This window comes from Sus scrofa, chromosome 7, assembly GCF_000003025.6.
Source record: "Sus scrofa isolate TJ Tabasco breed Duroc chromosome 7, Sscrofa11.1, whole genome shotgun sequence".
NCBI lineage: Eukaryota > Metazoa > Chordata > Mammalia > Artiodactyla > Suidae > Sus > Sus scrofa.
In genome coordinates, this window is record NC_010449.5 from 2,084,947 (window position 1) to 2,106,813 (window position 21,867).

Here is a 21,867-nt window from a genome sequence, read left to right on the forward strand (position 1 = left end):
ACGGGTTTTTGCCAACAGGAGCCTGGGCAAACCAGTGCGATTCCCTCCCACAGGCGCGTCTGGATGTGCTGAGGACGCCGGGGCGCCCTCCCTTGCTCTCAAGGTGACATTACTTTGCTCTCCTTTGTTTCAAGGGGGCGCCCCCGACCCAGGTCAGTCGGAGCTTGCTCGTACCTCTCCTCAACCCCCCCCTCCAGGCAGCCAGCTGTCCGCGGCACGGCCCCTCCTGTCTTTCCAGACCAGGAAAGAAGGTCCCGCAGGGATTCCTGGAACAGACCCGTGCGTCTCCCAGGTAAACGTGTGGCCAGAAGGGAGGGGCCGGGAGCAGGGAAGACCTTCCGGGGTGGCAGGGGGTGGGGTGGCCACGAAGGCAGGGCCAGAAACAGGGGCCAACGAAAGCCATCAAGCACGACGCCCCCACCCCCCCGCCCGCATCCCCCTGGGACCTCAGACCCCCAGCACCGCAGCCTCCAGAGGGCAACAGCTCAGGCTGCCAGTGTGGGCTGGAGAAGGACACCATTTGGGGCCCAGCAGCCCCGATTTCATGCCCCCCCCCGCCCGCCCTTGGGGCTGTGACACCCTCAACGCTGGAGACGGCTCTTGCTGAGCTTCAAAGTGAAAGCCACGCATGGCTACGGTGGGAAGGTCCGGGGGTTTCCATTTAGTTTTGCTGTTGTTTTATTTTTACAGCAGCATTAAATGTTGACATGGAGAGGTCATTTGTTTCTGTTTTTCTGCCCTTTTTCTCCACAAACGGTTCCAGGAAGGGATCTCATGGTTCCACAGTTCCACGGGCCACCCTTGGAAAAGCCATGCTCTGGAGTTCTCGCTCTGGTAGGTTGAGGATCTGATGGCAGTGGCTCGGGTCACTGTGGAGGTGTGGGTTCAATCCCCACCCCCGCAGAGGTTAAAGGATCCAGCCTTGCCGCAGCTGTGGCTCAGATTTGATCCTTGGCCCAGGAGCTTCCACTGGCCTGCGTGAGGCCATTAAAAAAAAAGAAGAAGAAGAAATAAAAAGAAAAACTCATGCCCTGACTTTCTAGAGAGGAAGACAGAAGCTAAGAGAGAGAGCAGTTTGCTGCAGGCCCAGAGTCTCTCCGCTGTGACTACACAAGGGTCTCCTGATTTCCAGGCCTTTCTCCTTGTCCGTTTATATGTGACTAGCTTGTTTCAAACGAAGCACTCCTGCACCACACGACTCCCAGTCTGGCAGACGCCCTGTCCTTAAGGATACACACAGTGTCACTAACACCCTCCGCTGTGTGGACGAGGCCTCCAGATACGCTCATTTGAGAATATCTGGGCCTCCAAATACTTTCTACCGATTCGGGACAGGACCCAAAGAAACGTGCACCGTGAAGCCACTCGCACTCACTTCCAGCGGCAGAGGGGTCTCTGCGGCGGCCCCCGGCCACGGCCCCTTCCTCTGCCCTGGCATGTCCACCTCTGGCCTGCAGGTCACACCGTATGTCCTCGCCTGGCCTGCAGACACAGAGACACCTGCATTTGTTTCAGGGAAAAGTCTGGATGTAAGTCCCACTTGCGGCTAACACCTGAGTAGGGGGAGCGGTATCAGCATTTTTATTTGAACAAGTGGCACAGCTGTGAGAAAAATGGGTCATTGGTGGCGTTTTCTGGGTCCCTGCTGGATGACTCACCCCTCCAGTCTCAGGTCAGCTGCAGCCGGGCCCCAACCATCATCAGGGCCACCCCACCCTCGGGGGGACGGGGCTGGATCCCCGGAGCCTCTGCCCTTGCTCAGTCCCCTGCGCTGCCCCAGGAGGTGTGACGGGGATGGAGGGTGAGGGACAGAGGCTTCGTTACCTCCGCTCCTTCACTCGCTCAGCTTAGGCGCGTGTTTCCAGGGAAGAAAAGGACAGACGGGGAAAAAGCTTAGTCTTAGTCTGTTCTGATTTCCCATCCATGCCAGTATGAACCTGGATCAAACCAAAATTCTGAAGTTAAAAAAAAAAAAAAAAAAAAAAGTGGACCACGTGACAGTAAAAATCTGAAGTATTCATGAACAGTCGATCTGCCGCTCAGTGGGGGGGATAGATGGTGAGGGGGAGGGAGAGCAGTGGGGGGTGGGGGGGGCAGCGTAGTCTAATCGAAGAGCAACAATACTCAAAAAAAAAAAAAAAAAAAAAAAGTGCCACTGGCTAGAGTAAACTCTGACTCATCCACTCAATGAACAAAGCCCTGTGGGTAGATCCGGTTCCACCAGAAGGCTGGGGCCCTGGCTCTGAGGGCAGCCACTGGGTGGCCCGAGCCCTGGACGCTGGGGGCTGGTGGGGGGGGAGAGGTGGCAGACAGCGGTGACCAGGCACACGCTGAAGTGACACTGTCCCTTCCCCCAAATGCAGTGCAAATATTCACTCCCTGGCAGAAGCGACCCACAGCAGCTGAAGTCACTTACACGTGATTCCACCGCTCAACCACTCACCACCTGGAGCCAGTGGGGTCAGTGGAGTTTTTCCTTAAGGTACTGCACAGCCTAGATGCTCAACACCCCCCTCCCCGCCCCCCCACCCCCGCCGTCGACTGAAATACGTTCCAAGGAGTCCTCAGAAAAACAGCAAATGACAGAAAGACAGGCGATGCTGAGGAAGGCCACCCAGCATGCTGGCAATTACTCCACCCAAGCCAGACCCAGCAGTGCGGGCGGGACCCAGAAGGCCGCCCCGCCCAGAGCAAACGCAAGGCTCTTGACTATTTACCAGTCAAGACTTGGTTTCTCATTTTGCAAAGTAGTCAGCAACTTAGTCACCTGTGAAATTTCTGGTCACTCCCTTGATTATGTGCAAAATGCATCCAATTACTTAGGCTGCCCGGGTTTCAGGAGGGTTATGATCATGAGAACGTGAAGCTCGGAGAGGATTTTTCAAGAAAATCGTTCACTGTGGTTGAGCCCAAAAAACAAATCTTAAAAAAAAGTTCATTCACCCACAGTCACTAAGGTCTGGTCTCTGTGGGCAAAAGAGCAGGGCTCATCACGGCCCCTCAGGCTGCGGGCAGGTGCTCAAAGTGGGGCAGGTCAAACGAGGAGAGACACGCAAAAAAGCAGACTGGAAAACACTCCTCTCCCCAGGCTCATTGCATGCGGCATCAGGTCAACTCAAACGGCTGCTTCTCCCCAAGGAGGCACCTTACCAAAGCTGCATCGCCCTGTCGGTGAGGTCACAAGTTCCTGCTGGAGAAAGAATTCACACCACCACCAGTCTCAGCTGCCCGTGTTGCAAAGCGCCTATTTCTCCAGCCTCTGACAAGGCTTTCTTTTCATAAACAAGTAAGGAAGTGTGACGATGCTGGCTCCTGTTCTTGGTCTGTGCTTTCCCGCCCCGGCCCAGCTCGGTCAAGACTTTCTCCCTTTTCGTTTCTGGTCCAGGGCCACAGGGACACGATGATGCCACCAGGGCAGCCCAAGTGTGTTTCACTATTTCAGCATCTCGTGCGGCCTCCGAGCCGGCAGGAAGCCCCGCCGCAGCCCCCACAAGAGTCTCTCCCTGGAATGTACCTTATTCCGAAGCAGACCGACCCTTCGGCGGCCTTGCACAGAAAGCACGTGACGGCAGCAGCGTGTCTCAAAACCCCTCGGGGCACGTCCTGCAGGACACGGCCTCTGCAAAAATTATGACTCTCCCTACGGATGCTGCCGAGCACCTGCAAGACGGAACACCGACAGAACACCTGAGAAAACACAGGCCCTTCCAGCAGCTGCCTTAAGTGAGAGAAAAGCCAGGCAGATAAAGCAGGAGAACATGTCAGGAGCATTAAAAAGGGACCTTCCAAGGCATCCGTGCCCCGATTTCCAAACTTCTCTTTAGAGTCAAGACACACTTCCACCCTGTGGGCAGGGTTATCAAGAATCTCCTTTAAGCAAAGCAAATCCCCAAGCACGCGCTAAGCATGCACACCACTTGTGCATAAGATGCTAGCGAGCATATGCCGATTTGGAATTTCAGAGTCCCCGGCCCTACGGACGAGCACAGGTCTCTTCATGCTCATCACCAGCCTCTGGCCCCGCCCAAGACCACCGACAGAGGGGCCACCCCAGCCCAGGACACAGCCCATCCCAGCCCGAAGGCGTCTGCCCATCCAGCCATTTCCTTTCCGGACTGCCCCCTCCCAATCACCCCCCCCCACCCCCGCTTTACACTGTTGAAACACTATCTCAAGGAACTCCGAATAACCACTGGTACATCCTTCGGCTTTCATTCTGCTACACCAGGTACTGTACCACCTCAGACAGTGGGCTCCTGACGGAGACTTGGAAACTGTCATCGCACCGCTTTCCATCATGACGTTGGATGTGAAATCCCAACCCAAGAAGACAGAACTCTTTATTTATGCCCGGCTTCATTTCAGAGAATACTGGAGACCGTTTACACGAATCCACTCTATAAAATAACACTTAAAATTGTGGGGATAGTAGGAAGATGGGACGAAGGAGAAACGAAAGCAGAACATTTTAAGTAAAACGAGGAGAGAGGCCAGAATTCGGAGCTCAGCTTGTCAGGCCCACACACGTGCTGGATCAGATTCCAAGCTCCCCAAGGCTCCCGGCAGTCAGCGGAAAGAGAGAATCACTTATCGGAGGCTAAAATATGATGGCCTGCTTGTCAAATCTGGCCCATCATCTGTTTCTACAAATAAAGTCTGATTGGAACACAACCACACCTAATCAGCTGCATATTATTTATGGCTGCTTTCAGAAACGATGGCAGAGCTGAGTAGCTGCGACAGAATAAAATATTTACTACCTGGCCCTTTACAGAAAAAGTCTGCAGATGCCTGGGTAACAGGGTGCTGTGCCTGTAAGAGAAAAGCAAAGCAGTTTCCTGGGATAAGCACATTCTTTGTGCATTTCTCAAGTGTGAGAGAACTTTCTACTCTAAAGAGTTCACTGTGTCAAGGCAGGAAAAACACTCTTAGCTTCATTTTTACTTAAATACAGCAACAGATCTCATAGGGCCCACGGCGAGTCTATGCAAGGCTAAAACGCTGCCGCTGGGGGCAGATTCTCGCCCCGTCTGGCTGAATTCTGGGGAGTCTGCAGAGGTCAGTGCCAGCCACCTGGTCCCGCCTCCTTATCACAGGCCGGCAGGACTAACGGGTCCCAGCTCCTGGCCCACTGAGTCCCTCCCAGGCCGTCTGAGTTCCCGGTCGGCAGCTGGCATGCATGATAAAACCCACACCTCAGCTTTGCTTTCAGGCTCTTCTCCGCTGAACGTGTGAGTACCGGCTAGGGGGTGAGAAGGAGGCTGTGTCTCGGCCAAGTGTCTGAAGGCAGCTGCTCCATTCTGCCAGCGGGCAGAGCTGTCCCCCAGCAGGGCCGCCCTCCTGTGAGCAGGGCCAGGAGTCCAGGTGGCAGGGAGGATGGGTGCGCGGGGCTGGAGAAGGGCCCAGGCCCCTCGTGCGCAAACAGTCAAGCCCAACACTCACCCAAAGAGACAAACCGTCCCGACAGCCAGCAACCCACCCAGTGACCTGGGCCACAGACCTTCCCAAAGAACCGCCAAGAACCTGGGTTCCAAAGGAAAAGCAAACACGCCGGAAGGGGCGATGTCTAAGAAACCGCCTTTCAAGCCCATGTCGGAAGAAAATAGCGAAACTGCCAGCTATGGATTCAGGAGAGCACACGAGCAGCCCTTCTCTGCAGCCACAGACGTACGCTATCATCCACTGCACAGGCCATTCTCTTCTGCAGGGAAACAAACTCCAGGCTGTATCTGAAAGTGGTGTTTAAAGGGATCACAGACTAAACTAAGAGAGCTGGACTTTCAGACAATCACAGCTATTCTGACGGGCCCCCCTGGAAATTGCTGCTTAACCTATAGCTCAGGCTAACCACGCTGCCGAAGGGCAAGAAAAGACATCGTGTTTTAAATCGTCTTCCGTGATTCCTCGCAGCTCTTTCCACACCGTGATGAAACAGTATCAAACCGGAAAATAACAAACAGCCCGGCCTAAGACGGTCTCTGTCCCGAGGGTTGGCGGCTGTGCGTTAGAAACCAGCCCCCACACAGACGGGAAGCGCAGCCACCCTCCGGGGGCTCGAAACGGCCACACCCACGATGGGCAACAGAGGAACCTTCTTTGCCGAAAAAGACTGGCATTTACTCTGCCAGCACCAGCGCCGAGGGTCCAGGTCCAGACCGCTCGGGCGACACGGGCGTGTGGAAAATTTGGACTCTGCACAGCCTTAGAGGAAAAAATACACGAAAAACTCTCCAAGGGTCCATCAGAACACGGAGCCCAGAGCCGACGCCAGCAGGCAGCCGATGGTGTGGAGCCGAGCGCGGGGAGGCCCAGGCCCGCACCGACTGGGAGGCGCCGAGCAACGCAGACAATTCCAGGCGAAGCCAGAGCCCGCGCCCGGCCGCCCGGGGCCGCTCCCCGCTTCGGCAAACCACGCAGACCCCGCGGCCTCGGCTGCGTCCCGAGCCCGCGCCCGAGACCCGGCCCGCGCTTCACGGCCGCCGAGGCCCGCGCCGCGGTCTGTGCTCCCCGCAGGCCGGCGCCCGCACCGAGGCGCGCGGGCCCCGCTCCCGCGAGCTGCCCGCACGGGCGCCTACTTACGCAGCGCGTACAGGGTGAGGATGACGCCGGCCAGGCAGAAGCCCTCGAAGAACCTGAGTGTGCTGAACATGGTCACGTTCACGGACAGCGCCACGGCCAGACCGAAGATGAGGATGGAGACGATGCAGACGAGCAGCACGGGCCGCCGGCCGAACCTGCGCGGACAGGGACACGGTGAGGGCGGCGGGGGCGCGCCGCGGGGCCGCGCTCGGTGGGGGCACGAGGTCTGCGTCCCTCCCAGACCCCCCCACCCCGGGAGGGGATTACCCCTTGTTCTGTAGATCGGGGACTGGAGACCCACAGCCCCCCTGGGGGGGAGAGTTCCACAGCACCAACCACAACCCCCAAACACAAACTTGACCCCCCCCCCATGAAATGTCTTCAGAAGCTGCTGACTTTTGAAAATGGCCCCAAAGTCACGCCGACACCAGAGGGTGGTGGTGTCAGGATGGTTCTCTGGGCCGTGTGGCCCATCGGAGCCAAAGGCTATGCTGCCGTCGACAGGTTTCGACGGCCGGAGGAGTTATTCTGAGGGATCCCAGACCAGCTCAGGTCGCCTGAACTCTACACGGCGGGCACAGGCCTGCCAGCGCGCCCAGGAGCCCGAGCCCCACAATTCGTGCCCTCGGCGGGAGGGGCCTTGAGGGGCTGTGCTCCCAGGCGTTGGTGGGGGTGCACGGGTGGCCCACGGCCCTGTTTCTCCACCCACCCCCCCACAACAAGCTACCCTGCCATCTTTCCAAACAAAACAGAACTTTCCTTCCCACAGACTGACATGCCAGCCAGTGGGCACTAGAAGGAAAGCTCACAGGCAAACTGGACCCAATGCCAGGGAACAAAGTCCCAAAATACCTCGGCATCTTCAGGCCTGGGCATCTATCTCCCTGAAAACCAAATGCCCAAAAGGGCAACAGACAGAAGGGGAAAGCAGGTGTGCGGTGGCCCAGGGCTGGGAGGAGAATGGCAGAGACTGTGAAGGCGCAGGGCGGGGGCAGTGTTTTAAACTCGCCACGTGGCGGGGGTGGCAGAACCCTGTAAATACACGAAAACTTGCTGAATTGTGCGCTTAAAATGGGTGAGCTTTATGGTATGTACGCAATCTCCCAATAGAGCTGTTTTTTAAAAAAAAAAAAAAACCCGTAATATCCAGGAGCGCATGGCCTGTGCGGGAGATGCATGCAATTTCAAGAAACTTTGGGGGCAGGAGCCACAGGCCACAATTTCACTCAGAATCCCTTAGGCGTCTCACCACCCCCAGCAGTCAGGTGGTTCAGAGCAGCCAGGTCTGTGGGCCTCACAGGTCGGTCACCTTTCTTGTTGCCATTTAGGCTTGACTTCCCTGCCTGGTGCTGGGTCACTAAGCCCGTATCAGGACAGACTCTACAGGTAGGTTTGTCCAAACCCAATTTGTTTACGGACGTGAACTGAGCAACGGCTCAGCGGGCCTCCCGGCACGAAGGAAAGCTAAATCTAGCAAGTTTACTTCCTTGCCCGTAACGTGAGGTGTCACTTGGGCCCAGCTCATGGAGGCCATTCACAGAGATGTTGGATGGAGCGCCCAGCAGCTGGTGGGACCCCTTCCTGCATCCTACCCCCTGGCGCCCGCAGACCCGCTCTGCTCCATCCTGACACTTCTGGAGGGATCCTGGATTTTTTTTTTTTTTTAAACTTGTCGAAACAACTCTAAATGTCTCCTTCCCCAGCGGTTGCTAAAATCAGCAAGTAGAAGTGACTGTTCAGAGCTGTGGGGCAAACAGGGTCTTCAAAGCCAGAGCCCCCGGCCCCCAAATCCAGGCTCCCAACGGGAAGGGTGGGATCTCGAGGACGACCAGGCTCGGTCTCGTGTTTGCTTCAGGAAAGGCTGTCCATGTAGACACGTGCAAGAGATTGAGAAACCGTACTGCCAGTCCCCACCCCCTCTCGGTGACCCCTTCAACTGCCCCCCCGCATCTGTGATGCACAGGCTTCCTTAGTCAGGGCCTGGGACGGGGCAGGATGACGGCCTCAAGGGTGTCCATGTCCTGTGCCCCAGACCCCGTGACTGCTACTTCTCGAGGCACAAGGGGCTCTGCAGGTGCAGGGAAGGGGAGGGGCCTGGTGACAAGGGGCTTGGGTCCAAGCTCCATACCTGGAGGCCCGCAGAGACGGCCTCAGGAGAGGAGCAGCCCAGCCACCTCGGCTCCGAAGCCACAGTGCAGCCCGCAGCGGCAGGGTGGGAGTGGCTCCGGAGGCCAGGAGGCCGCCCCTCCCGGTGCCCGCAGCGCGGCCCGACCCTAACTGCGTGAATGGCAGAGGTGCGAGCTCAGGGGGACAGCAGAGCAGTGGGACGGGGCCCCAACAGGAGAGGTGCCCCCCACAAAAGGCGCATTTCAGTAACGGGATTATTCATTTTTTTGTTTGTTTTGTCCTTCTAGGGCCGCACCCGCAGCATATGGAGGTTCCCAGGCTAGGGGTCCAATTGGAGCTGCAGCCGCCAGCCTACACCACAGCCACAGCCACCCGGGATCCGAGCCGTGTCTGCGACCCACACCACAGCTCACGGCAACGCCGGATCCTTAACCTACTGAGCAAGGCCAGGGGTCAAACCCGAAACCTCATGGTTCCCAGTCAGATTTATTCCTGCTGTGCAGTGATGGGAACCCTTTTTTTTTTTTTAATAGGATTATTCATAAAGGGGATTATTTATGAACTGGGAAAGAAAGCTGGGGCCATGGACAGCAGGGAGCAGGGGAGGGTGGTCTGGAGCCTGGGGGTCGGGGGAGCTGCAGAGCAGGGGCCCTGGCATTTGGCAGCCCTGCGGAGGCGAAGCAGGGGAGGGGCCCCTCCCCACTGTCCCCTCCCTCAGACCTCCAGCTCCCTCCCCACGGGCCGGGCTCAGCCGGGAGCCAGAGGGCAAGGGGGCCTCCCAGGACCGTCCAGCAAAGGGCCCCAAGAGGCAGGGGAGGAGGTCATTGGCGAGAGCCACTGACCAGCAGGCCCCGTTCTCACCCCTGAACTAGGGCGTCACAGGCAAACACACCGCCTAACCCCCCGCACACCCTGTGGGTGGAAAACAGTCACCTTTTAAAGGAAAAACCGTCCTGCTGAAGTTGCGTTACATGCTGACTGTGGTCTTAGCTTAACTACCGCTTGCCCAGCTGCCCCACGCGGCCGGGACACGGTGCCACCAGGCTGTGAAAGCCGGAGCTCCCGCCACACGCGCTTGTGTCCTTTAAAGCGAGGCTCTGGCAGGGAGTAAAATGCCAAAAATAAATGAATAAAGGGCGGAAAACACCGAACTCCCAAACTGGACCTCAGGCCCCCTCACCATGCTGGGCAAGCCCCACACAGGCAGCCCCAACCCCACCTGCCGCGCCCCCGACTCAGCCGGGAAGACCTCGACTCCCCGCCTTTCGTCCCGGGCCTGGGGCGCAGCAGGGAGGCCCGACGGCGAGTCCGTGCAGGACGTGAGACGTCACAAAAGGTCCCGCTAAACAACTGAAACCGCCCTAGACTCATCTCTTGGGAGCCCGTCGTTCCTTTTCCTGTTAAATCACTGAATCGGGTCGGGAGCAGCTCGGTCAACTCCGTGTTTTAGAAGAAAGGGACGTGATTATGTTTCTGTATATCCTCCTAGCCTGTCTCAATGCGGGCTTCTGGGAGGCCAGCCTTCTTGTGGCTAAAGTGCCGGGAGCGGAGCCTTTCTGAGATCAGCACAGGTCCCTCCGAAGACCTTCAAGCTCAAGGATTAAAAAAACAAAACCAAAAAACCACGAAACCCTCGCCCTCTCCCAACCCTGCCCTCCCCCACCAAAATCCCCCAATGGTCCCCCCCCGGGGGGAGGGGGGTGGCGTGGGTTTCCGGAGGTCACTGATAGCGTCTCGTGACTGTCCCCAGGGAGCGTGTCCCTAAGAAGCACTTATACGTGATGACTAAGCAACTTCTGAGCTGGAGATCACACTGCATGTTCATGCATGGAACTCCCAAGTAGATGGTAGCTTTTGGAAAGAAATTTCCTGAACTCGAACGTGCTTTTGGAACCCCTCGGGGTCTCACCCCTGAGCAAAGCCACGGGCATAAGGAGTTTGCTCCGATTCGCTGTTGGCCTCATCCTGTCTCTGGGTCTAAGCCACCCTCATTCACGCCCACAAACAGCCCCTTAAAGAGAATGTCAAGCGGGAACGGTCCCCTGCGCCTCTCTCCTCGAGCAGCCCTGTTACCTGAAAGCCCCGCGGATAAAGCGCTGCAGCCCAGGCCACACGGGGTGAGGGGGGAGCAGGCCCTGGAGCTACCACGGGGCTCAGTTTCAAATCCCGGCTCTCTGACCTGTAAGCCGAGTGAAACTGGGGGGGCTAACGTAAACCTCTGAGCTGCTGTTTTTCACTGTGAGACAGAGGTAATAACCCTCCTCAGAGGGTGCCGAGGATGGGCTATTTTAACGCAGGGAACAGCACAGCGCCCCGCCTCGGGAAGAGCCAGTAAGGGGGGCTCTGCGCCTGCAGCTGCTGGCACCCCCATTACCGCAGCCCCCACCCCCACCCCCATCGGACCAACCGCTCGCTTCAGCTGAACCATACACCTGGCCCCTCCCCCACCCAGGTAAGGCACATTCCTTCTCGGCTCTGGCCCCTCTGCCTGCACTGCCCACCAAATGCTGCCCCCTGCCAAGGACCAGCTCCCAGCAGAGTCGACTCCAGGACCGTCCATCTCTAAGATCTGTGCGGCTCTGGAGGCGTCAGCACCCTCCCATCCAGGTGTCGGGGTGAAGAGGCTGGTCCCCTGCGCTTCCTCGGGACACCCACCCGCGGGCCCCGCCCTCCGAGCCCGGAAGCCTGGCTCTTCCCAGCTGCACGCAGACTGTTGGGGAGACGCGGCTGCAGCCCGCAAGCTGGGCTGCCACAGATGCCAGCAGCCGGGCATCGCAATGAAGGGACCCTCTGGCTTCAAAGGGTCTGCCCTGCACACTGGCCAGTTCCCTTCAGTCTGGATTCTGCAGGTGGCAGCTTCGCCTGCCGCTCTGGCACCAGCACCAGGGCCAGGAGTACTGTGGCCACGGGCGCCACCGCCGGCACCGGGAGTGGCTGCGGCCCCCGCCGTGTGCGGCGGGCCCGGGGTACTCACCAGTCAGCAACGCATCCAGTGATCAGGTAGCCAAAGATCAATCCCACCAGTAAGGAGAACTTAGCGACGTGGACCTTCCAGGCATTATCACACACAAGGTCCCACTAGAGAGGGGCAAACAGAAAACAGGTCAGAGGGAGGCTCGGAGCCCGGCTGGCGATCCCAGGCGCGACACGGAACTGGGGCCAGGGTCGTGGCACCTCTTACAGGCCATGTCACCTAAACCACGACGCGCCTATGTTTGTGAGACTCCAGCAACGAGAGCTGTAACTCGTCCACGGAAAGTGCTGCAACGTTTTAGTCCAGGACAGATGATAACAGTCAGTGTGGTGTGACATCCCCATGCAATGGGGGGGGGGGGTCCCCTCTGTCCCGGCCACCGCAGGGAAAGGAAGGCTGGACGTTCCCCGCCAGTCACTGGCAGAGCTGTCACACGCCCTGCAGGTGGGAGCACAGGGGCACCACGATGACGTGAGGAATTAAAAGTAACTCGGTGCTCCCGTCCCCCAAACGCCTCAAACTTCGCAAGGTGTCTTAACGACACGGAGGCTCAGCAGTAAACGGCGATTCATGCCTTCGGCACTTCTTCCGTCTAAGTGTTGCTGCTGTTTCCCCCGAGTCCACAGGGAAGCTACCTGCCCCGCCTGGACAGAAGGCCCATCAACTGGTGAAAAAAACACTCAGACTATTTTGACAACTGAGGTTTATCAGGTAAAATATAAAAACCACCCTCCAATTTTCCCTCCCTCCTCTTGCAGAAGCGGGAGAGAAACACACCTCTGATCCCGCAAAGCGACAGGTGTCCAAGTGGCGCTCGCGTGCGGACACAGCCCCCAGTCCACAGGCAGCTGACGTCTGGGCCGAGGGGCAGGCAAACGGGCCTCTCGGCTGGTGACGCTGTGAAGACCCCCCCGACCCCGTCACCCCAGCTCAGCGCAGATGCCTCCTCCTGAGAAGTGACTCAGGCTCCCAGCCTTGGATTGGCCTGGGTCAGTGGAGAAGGAGACATGCTGGGAGGGGGGGACCCAGCAGGGGGGACCCCTGGAAGCAGAAGCAGGGCTTGCGGGCCGGGGGTGGGGGTGGGTGGACCGCCTGGGCGGAGAGCCGTCCTTAGTGTATTCTATCTCTCCCCTTCCGTCCGGCCAGCTTGAGACCAGAGTTAAGCTGCCCCTTGAACAACACGTGGGCCTGAACCACAAGGGTTCACTAATACACGGATCTTTTCCAGGGGTCGACACTGCAGGACAATGCGGTGGGAGGCTGGTAGACGCAGAGGAACTGCAGACCCAGAGGCACCGCAGCTCCGCGGGCCGACTATCTTCCAGCGCCTGGACAGTCAGTGCCCACACCCGGCCCCCGCTCCCCCGTGTTGCTCGAGGTCAACGGGCTAAGGTAGGGATCGCCAGTGTCAGCTCAGCTCGAGCTTCTGGAAAGCTCCACGGAGTCCCAGGGTCCTCAGCTGTGGGTCTCGACTACTTTCTGGGAAAAGCCAAGCGGCTCCCCGAGCCTCTGCAGAGTGAGGCGCCAGCCTGGGCAGAGCAGGAGGGCAGCTGCCCATCACGCCGCTGCCCCAACTCCTGGGGACACAGACCTCCTCAGGGATGCCCCCAGCAGCGTCACCTGGAAATGTATTAGAAATGCTGGTTCCCGGGCCCAGGCCGGGCCCCGAAGGAGAAGTTTCGGAGGAAGCACAGGAGGCAGTTTCACAAGAGCCCAGGTGACAATGACGCCGCTCTGTCCTGCCATTTTCCTGCCACGTCCCTGCCGTTCTCAACACGGTGAGTGGGCTTCGCAGCCCCCGGCTGGGGCTCTATCAACCAACTCCCCAGAGCAGGCTGAGGCCAAAGGCCACACGGGACAGGCGCGGGCGGCAGGGCTGGCTGGTGCTTCGTGCTGCAGACGCAGGGTTTGGAAACTGGGGTGTGAGCTAAGGGGCCTTTTGGAGGCCAGCCTGGAAAACCAATACGCACGTAGGTATCGCTTCTGGGAGACAGTGCTTTCATCACGATAAACACCGTTCCAGGCGCCACCTGTGTCGAACCTTGGAAATGCAGAGCCCTGTCGTGTGCGTTACACTCCGCAAGTCCCAGCGTGGGTAGATTCTGTCCCCTGGCCTGGTTTCCACACCGTGTCCTCCCCTCTCTGCCCAGCACAGGCCCCTGCCCCCAAAGCACTCGATTCCAAGGAGAAGAGCCACAGCCACGAGCACTGAGGCTCCTCTGGGCGAGCAGGTGCCTACGGCCCATGTGCTCACCACATTCCCAATCACATCACACCTTCCCGCCGCGCCCGGCACATTCTTGGCAAGAGAAGGGCACGCCCGGGCTCAGGATGCTGCCGGCAAGGGCGGAGGCAGCTGCTGGCTCTGCGGCAGAGAATCCGACCTCGTCTCCACCTGCACTGCCCACTGACGAGTGTATCTGAGGTTCATGATGCAGGGGAACAGGCCTCATTCTGTGAGGTGCCCGGGAGGCAAAGCCATGTTAATAAAAGCATCCGAGGTGGGCGGGGAGGAGTAGTCAGCCCTGCTGAGCGCTCAGCCCCCAAACAACTGGACCCAGCCTTGGGCAGCCATGACCCAGGTGAGCTGCCACGGATGGTCGCGCGATCTCCATCAAGAAGCAAAGGTGGGAGTGGGAAACGGACGGAGCTGGAGAGACAGAGCCACTTCCACGGCCGGCAGGAAAGGCGGCCTGATCGGAGGTGTCTCCCGGCACCAGCACCGCTGTCCTCAGCCTGGGGGCGGGCATCCAGGACAGGCAGCCACCTGGCGCCTTAATCCCCTCAATCAGGCGCCAGAGCAGACAGCATCTCTGAGTCAACAGCTAACTACCCCGGACCCCAGCCGGCTCCCCAAGATAAAGCTGCTCCTGGCCGGGGTCTGCCAGATCCCCTCAGGGGTCTGGAGGCCCCCCCGAGGCACATTCCACACAGCAGGCAGGATGGGACAGAGAACTCTCCTGCGCGGCTTGCCCTGTCTGACCCCAGCTTTGATGAAAATACCCTGTCCTCAGATGTCGCATCATCTCCAAAGAATTTCACAAGCACGAGGAAGCCCAAGACTGTCTTGCCTTTGAAATCTACATCATCAGTAAGACCTGGTGATGGGTCAATTCTCTCAGCACAGGACAAGGGACAGTAAGAAATCTAAATCGAGCAAAACCAGGACTCACTGTCATGGGTTTTGCCTCTGACATTATCACCTTGTCACCTCCCTCCTCGCACAGCCCCAGACCCATCCGTCACTGAGTCCAGAGGAGTCTCCCTTCCAAGTGAGCCCCACCCTACCCCCCGCAGACACCCTGATTTGTGGAGACGAGGAGGGGTTCACCCACCTGCACGGGGGCAAGAAGGCCGAAAAGCACCATGGCCGGCGCCCCTGCCCACCAAGCTTTCACGTGTGGCTGAGGTTCTTCTGCCAGTCGCCTGCACACCCCAAAGTAACGCCCGGGGCACAACCTTGTTCTGATTTTCAGGATGACTCGACTCAGAAAGCACCTTAGGCGGGGAGGAGGTGACATCTGTGTGGGGGTCAGATCAGGCAGGTGTCCGAGGTGTGATCCCAGAGCCTCGGCTGGACAGTGACCTCCTGAACCCCAGCCTGTGACAAGGCCCCTAGACCGGCCAGCTCCTGGGGGCTGCTCCCAGCATCCTTCAGGAGGCCCAGCCCTCAGCTGCGCCTGCACTTCTGTGAGCTCTGATTTCACCATCAGATCCTTGGGATGGAGGGTGGAGGGGGACAGGGTCCTGTGTCCCCCCCCCCACTAACACAGGGGTTTCCATGCATCAACCCTCAATCTCTTCCCTGCATGAGGACAACAGCTAACTAAGCATTTCATCTCTTCATCAGCGGGTTTAAGAGGATCGTAAAGGCAGAGTCAGGGCCCCCTTTCACAGTCTTGGGCCTGCTTTCTCTGCCGCTGGACCAGGGCCGGGCCGTGGTGGTGCTGCAGGATGCCCCCTGGTGAGGAAACCCACCCTAAATAGTGACCTCAACCTCAGCTACACAGGTTCTGTTTTTTAAGGGCTGCACCTGCAGCATATGGAACTACCCAGGTTAGGGGTTGAATCAGAGCTGCAGCTGAAAAGCCTACACTACAACCACAGCAACACCAGATCTGAGCCATGTCTGCGACCTACACCACGGCTTATGGCAACACCAGATTCTTAACCCACTGAGTGAGGCCAGGGATCAAACCTGCGTCCTCATGGATACTAGTCGGGTTCTTAACCTGCTGAGCCACAACAGGAACTCCTGTTCTTTTTTTTTTTTTTTTTTTTTGGTAAGGGCTGCACCTGCTGCATATGGAAGTACCCAGGCTAGGGGTTGGATCCTTTAAAGGCAGGGGGTTACAGAAAATCTGGCACACTGTTTTTCTACCTGCATGTTTTAAGGATAAGCTAAAAGAAATAAAATGTCTATTATTTTCCAAGGAATACTCTAATTGCTCGACTTGCCAGAGGAGAGGAATATGCAAGGAAACTAGTGAAATTTCTAAAGGAGACTAAGTGGGAGGTGGCAAATACAACCTTCTTCTAAGCACTGATGAACACAGTGAGGAGGTAAAATGCACAAGAACATAAAAAAAACCGGAAGGAAATAGATTACTTGGCCGACTTTGAAGTGGAGAGAGAGTCCCTGAGGATAAAAGCTAAGAGGAAAAGAAACCACCTGTGGAAAAGAGGATGGATTTTGTAAGTTTGTCTTTACTCCTTAATTATTCACTTTATTGTTCTTTAAAACCTCCATGCACCAAAAACATCATAAACAAAATCATAAAGATTTAAAAGTATGAAATATATTGGAGGGGGGATCAGACTATTGCCCCCCCCCCCGGCCAAATGCCACTTTGGGGTAAGAATGATTCTGAGCTGGAGGCCAATGAGAATCAGCAGGTGAAGAAGCCGTCTCAGAGCTTCCTTATCTGCCTAAAAGCAGACACTTCTGAGAAACGAGCCAGGCCATAAACCCTCTTGCGGGGCTGCTCCCCAGAAAGTCAGCTCCAAGGTGCATCTGCCAACTGCCTCAGAGAACCATCATCTTCCACTGGCTCCTCCTGTGTGTTTACTGACCCATGTTCATTGCCCAGAAAAGCCTAAACCTGTTCCTCACTTTGCTACAAATGTATCATATCCTCTTGTCAAGGGCTAAGTAAGCCTGGGTTCTAACCACCCCTTTGAGTTCTCATTATCTGGCAGTCCCCTGAGCCCTGGCTTCCTCTTGTTCAGCTGCCTGCTGTCCATCCAGCATCCAGAGCCTGGCCCCAGAGCCTCAGAGGCTCCCACCTGTGATGCCCCGAGGGTAACTAGCCTCAGTAGGTATTTCCACCACAATATGGACAGCTGCTCCAACGAGAAATGGCCCAAGCACCCAACTCACAAAATACCAAACACATGGCTGAAAAAGAAAACCTGGGAGATGCCTGATTCCACTACGGAAATTCAAAGTCAACATTTTGTTTCCCAAAAAATTCATTTTCCCAAAGATGCAGGAGAAGCAGTGGGGATCAAATCTGAGCTGGGTGTGTAAACTGGGCCCTGCGTCTCTGGAGGGCTGCCTGGCAACGGGCATCCGTGCCTTGAAACTGCGAAGGCTCTGCACCCCGCGCTTCCCTTCCTTGGCAGCTTTTCCCAAGGGGACCCTCAGGGTTGGCGCCCCAGGCGCCCTGGCGAAATGCTCACTGTCCATAACGTCTCCGTAAGAGTGGGAACTGGCCCCAGGGTCCAACAAGACTACACGGCATGAAAATGTTTGCTTTTGGAAGCTAACGAGAGAAATGCTTCTCGTCTGATGGAATGAGAAAGCCTCAGAACAAAAAAGCGCGGAGACAGATGTGTGTGCACGCTGGGGAAAGCAGGAGACATTCCAGAATGTTCAAAGGACCATCTCTGGATGGTTGAGTTTTATTTTGGATTTTCTACTTTTCATTCTAACACTGCTATTTTATACTACTTATTTTTGATTTTATACTTTTCTAAACTTTCTACAAGAAACCTTATAATGAGAAGAAAAAATACAGGTAAAAGAAATGCAAACTCTTACCAACGGTGTTAAGTGCCAGCGGGGAGGGTGAGCCCACATCATTCAAAAGCCAAACCAACCAAACACCTGTTCAGAATGTGCATTTTAACCACCACCTCAGCACTCAGGCCCCGCGGAAGCTTGTCTGGAAAGTGATGAGGAAAGGGACGAGGAACAAACCAGGCCTCTGGGGCCGCAGTTCACCGATGTTACTGCTCACTGACTAAAGCAAAAGACATCTTTTAGGGAACTAAGAGAAAAATTTCCCCCGAGTTTCATCTTTGTGGCGGGGATCCCCATTTATGCCTGCAGCACTGGAGCCACGAGGGTCTCACCGTCACAGGTCTGTTCTAAACCCAAGGAGCCCATGGAAATAAACGGAAACATTTCTGCTCAAACTTCAAAGGAGACAAGGGCCACTTAAAGTTTCAAAAGCTTCAACAAATTTCTCACTGGGTTGTAGGACTTCAGAGGAAAGCAGGGCACTGCTCCTCTGAACGTTTCCCCCCAAGTACTATTCAGCAGCCCTCATGAACCACTCATTTTTTTTTTTTTTTGGTCTTTATTCATTTTTGTTTGTTTTGGCCACGCCCACGGCATGCGGAAGTTCCTGGCCCAGGGATGGAACCCATGTCACAGCAGTGACAATGCCGGATCCTTAATCACTAAGCTGCCAGGGAACTCCAAGAACCACCGTTTTCAGCACAGAAGATCTGCCCTGCTCTGCATCTCTTAACTGGAGACAGAAGTCACAAGAACACACACACACACTCGGGTCCGGCCTGGAAGGCTGGTCAAGTAAGCTGGACGAATGAAGCACATTAGCCACAATCAGCTTCTCAATCTTTAGGCAGCCTATACCGGCCTGTGCTTTTCAGCGTGCTTTTTCCTTCTTCTTTTATGGCCGAACCAGTGGCATACAGAGCTCCCGGGCCAGGGACGAAATCTGAGCCACAGCTGCGGCAATGCCAGGTCCTTAACTCATGGCGCCATGGCGGGAACTCCCTTGGGGCTTTTTTTTTTTTTTAATCTAGCAGTGCTCAGATTTTTTTTTTTTTTCCTAAAAGACTCTATCAAAATTCAGGAATACTGTGTGTTTGGAAAAGTCCAAATTACTCCCTGCTTTCTTCCTCTAAGAGCATATCCTCAATTTCAGGTGCGTCACTGTCCACAGCAGCCAACACGACTGCCAATTAGAGCTGGCACTCCTGCAAAGCTTCCTTAAGTGACATGCAGAGCGACCCTGCCAGATACTCTGGGGATTTTGTTTGTTTGTTTCTGTTTTTCATTAACTGCTGCTCAAATGGCTCCTGAACATTCTTGTCTTCAACCTGGTACCCAAATCCCCAACACGGCACGCTGAGGGAAACAGGTGCACCAAAAATCTACTGGAAGCCCGTTCGTGCTCCTTGGAAGATACCAGCAAACCTGCACCCCTCTCGCCAGGGAAACATCCCCAAACCACCGCAGCAGAGCTGGTAAACTTCTCCAACCCCATTCCTTTTCTTTCTTTTCTAAGGCCACACCTGCATTGTACAGAGGTTCCCAGGCTAGGGGTCGAATCAGCAGCTGTAGCTGCTGGCCTACACCACAGCCACAGCAACACCAGATCCGAGCTGAGTCTGCAACCCCCACAACAGCTCATGGAAATGCCGGATCCTTAACCTGTTAAGAGAGGCCAGGGATCGAACCCATGTCCATGGATACTAGTCAGATTCTTAACCTGCTGAGCCACAATGGGAACTCCAATTTTTGAAAAACTTTTTGTGAACGTGCCCATAGCCAGTGGCAGTTCCTGGGCCAGGGATCAAACCTGAGCCACAGCAGTGTCCACACCAGATCCTTAACCCACTGTGCCACCAGGGAACTCCTGAATCTGACCACTTTTAAAGGGCTGGAAATATAAAACCTCTTATTTATAGCATAGGGAACTACATTCAATATCTTGTCATAAACTATAATGTTAAAGAATTAAAATATATACGGAGACATGTATGATTAATCACCTCATCGTACACCTGAAACTAATACAATAACATAAATCAACTATACTTCAATTTAAAAAAACAAAAACTTGGAGTTCCTGTCGTGGCTCAGTGGTTAACAAATCTGACTAGGAACCATGAGGTTGTGGGTTCGATCCCTGGCCTTGCTCAGTGGGTTAGGATCTGGCATTGCCGTGAGCTGTGATGTAGGTTGCAGACGTGGCTCAGATTCCGCGTTGCTGTGGCTGTGGTGTAGGCCGATGGCTACAGCTCCAATTCGACCCCTAGCCTAGAAACCTCCATATGCTGCAGGAGTGGCCCAAGAAATGGCAAAAAGACCAAAAAAAAAAAAAGGTAAAATAATATAAACATAAAAATTTAAAAAGAGAATGTAAAGAGGAAACAGCTGACCACCTCAGCGGGCCCTGAGGGGTGGATGAGGCCATCTCTGGGAGGTGACACGAGGTCAAACTCAGTTTTCCTTTGCTTTTTCTGGAAGGAAGCGAGGGTTAGTACAGTTCTAAGCAGAGGCTTACGTTAGCCAGTGTTCCTAGTCACTTGGCAGGAGGCCCTCCATGGCACTGGGGGACAATGAACCTCTGTACCCGGGCGGCAGACACAGCGGATAAGCAACGCTCTTCTATCACCAAAACCTTGGCACGTCTTTCCAAACCCCGCCATGCAAGTGTTCCTACCTGCAAGAGGGAGACTCCGAGCAAACCCCATGAATTAAAGAGGCTACACAACGCCAGAAAGAAAGGGGGGACCCCAACCCTCCACTGCCCTAAGCAATTCACCGGAGCAATCATTCCTGCCCTAAGTGAAACCCACACACAGGCTTCCGGATTGCAGCTGATATTAACTGACAGAGAGACTCAGTGGGAAAAAGTTGTTGCACCTGTTACCTCCAGAGCTCCCTTAGAATAATGCAGTGCAGGAACAAAACTGGACTTTAACCTTTAAGGCGGCCTCACTAACCCTGGAAAGGAGCCGAGTCTGGGGACCTCTGGACAGCAGAGCTTGGAATGAGACGTATTTGATGACCCAGGTGAGCAATCGTGGAAGAACTCAGAGGCAGAAAGAAAATTATCGTTCACTTGCGAAAACAAGTGCCTCCACCCCTTCCCACTGCCTGGAAGGCTGTGTCTCTGACTTGACACAACCCCGCGAAGTTCCCCGTCACCAAGTCATGGGTCACTCCCCACCCCACCCCCACCAGCACAGGCCTGCCCCCTGCACGCCAGCCTGGCCGCCGCCAGCTCCCAAACGCCTCCGTGTCCTCTGCCTGTCCCTCAATATCCACACACACCCCCAATTCTCCTGGCCCGATGCCTAGTCAAAGGATAAAATTCATTAAAACCCCATTTATTTAACACGGATATCACCCGCGGGCCTGAGGAATGCAGCCTTTCCGTACTGCTGGCATTCTCCCTTTCCGTGGGCACAGACCATTTACCATTAGTGACGTGAAGGGACCCCAAAGGAGAGGATACGGCGAGCACATGTCCATACTTCCATCCGGTGTAATAAACTCGACCAAGAGGGCCGCTCCGCCCCCCTCCCTGCTCTGTACCTCTTTGGGGCCTTGTATTCATGATAAACACCCAGACTATTTATCACAAAATGTCATAATTGCCTGTTGTTTACAAACCTTTCTTACACCAGCCCAGGTTGGCAAACTACAGCCTGTGGGCCACATTCGGCCCTGCCACCTATCTGGTACCTACAGTCCGACTGGGGCACAAAACGCCTCCATCCATCTCTGCGGATGCACAGCCGCGGATGCAGGGACAACGCAGACCGCACGGCCGGCAAAGCGCAAAACGCCTGCCAGTCCCAGGCAAGGTGTGTCCACCCTGGCACGTGCCTGGGAGCTCCCCGAGGAAAGGAGGCACATGTCCTCACTCTCTTGGCTGATGTCGGGGAAGGGCAGGTGCGAAGGGACAGCCCGGGGGAGCCGCCGCCCCGGAAGGGGACGAGCTCTTGTGTTTGCTTTGGGTTCACGGCGGCCGTGCATCCTCAAACCCTCCTGCGCCCTGAGATTACGTCTCCACATAGGACTTCAATCATTAATACATAATCTTTCTGTGAAAGTTACGACGCAATACAATTTTTAAAATATTTCCGCCAAACATTTCACCATTAGTCATTTTCCCCAAGGAAAAGAGAATTCTAGTTTT

The 21,867-nt window shown here is 55.8% G+C and overlaps 1 protein-coding gene across 3 annotated transcripts in view; it reads right to left on the minus strand.

Annotated features, from left to right (window-relative positions):
- SLC22A23 (solute carrier family 22 member 23) overlaps positions 1-21,867 on the minus strand; it is a 143,089-nt gene that overhangs the window by 96,257 nt on the left and 24,965 nt on the right. For all 3 annotated transcript variants that reach the window (XM_013977405.2, XM_021100121.1, XM_021100122.1), the window contains exons 2-3: positions 11,681-11,784; positions 6,580-6,734 (exon numbers count right to left, since the gene is read on the minus strand). In XM_013977405.2, coding sequence (XP_013832859.2) covers positions 6,580-6,734; positions 11,681-11,784 — 259 coding nt within the window. The remainder of the gene's footprint in view (positions 1-6,579; positions 6,735-11,680; positions 11,785-21,867) is intronic.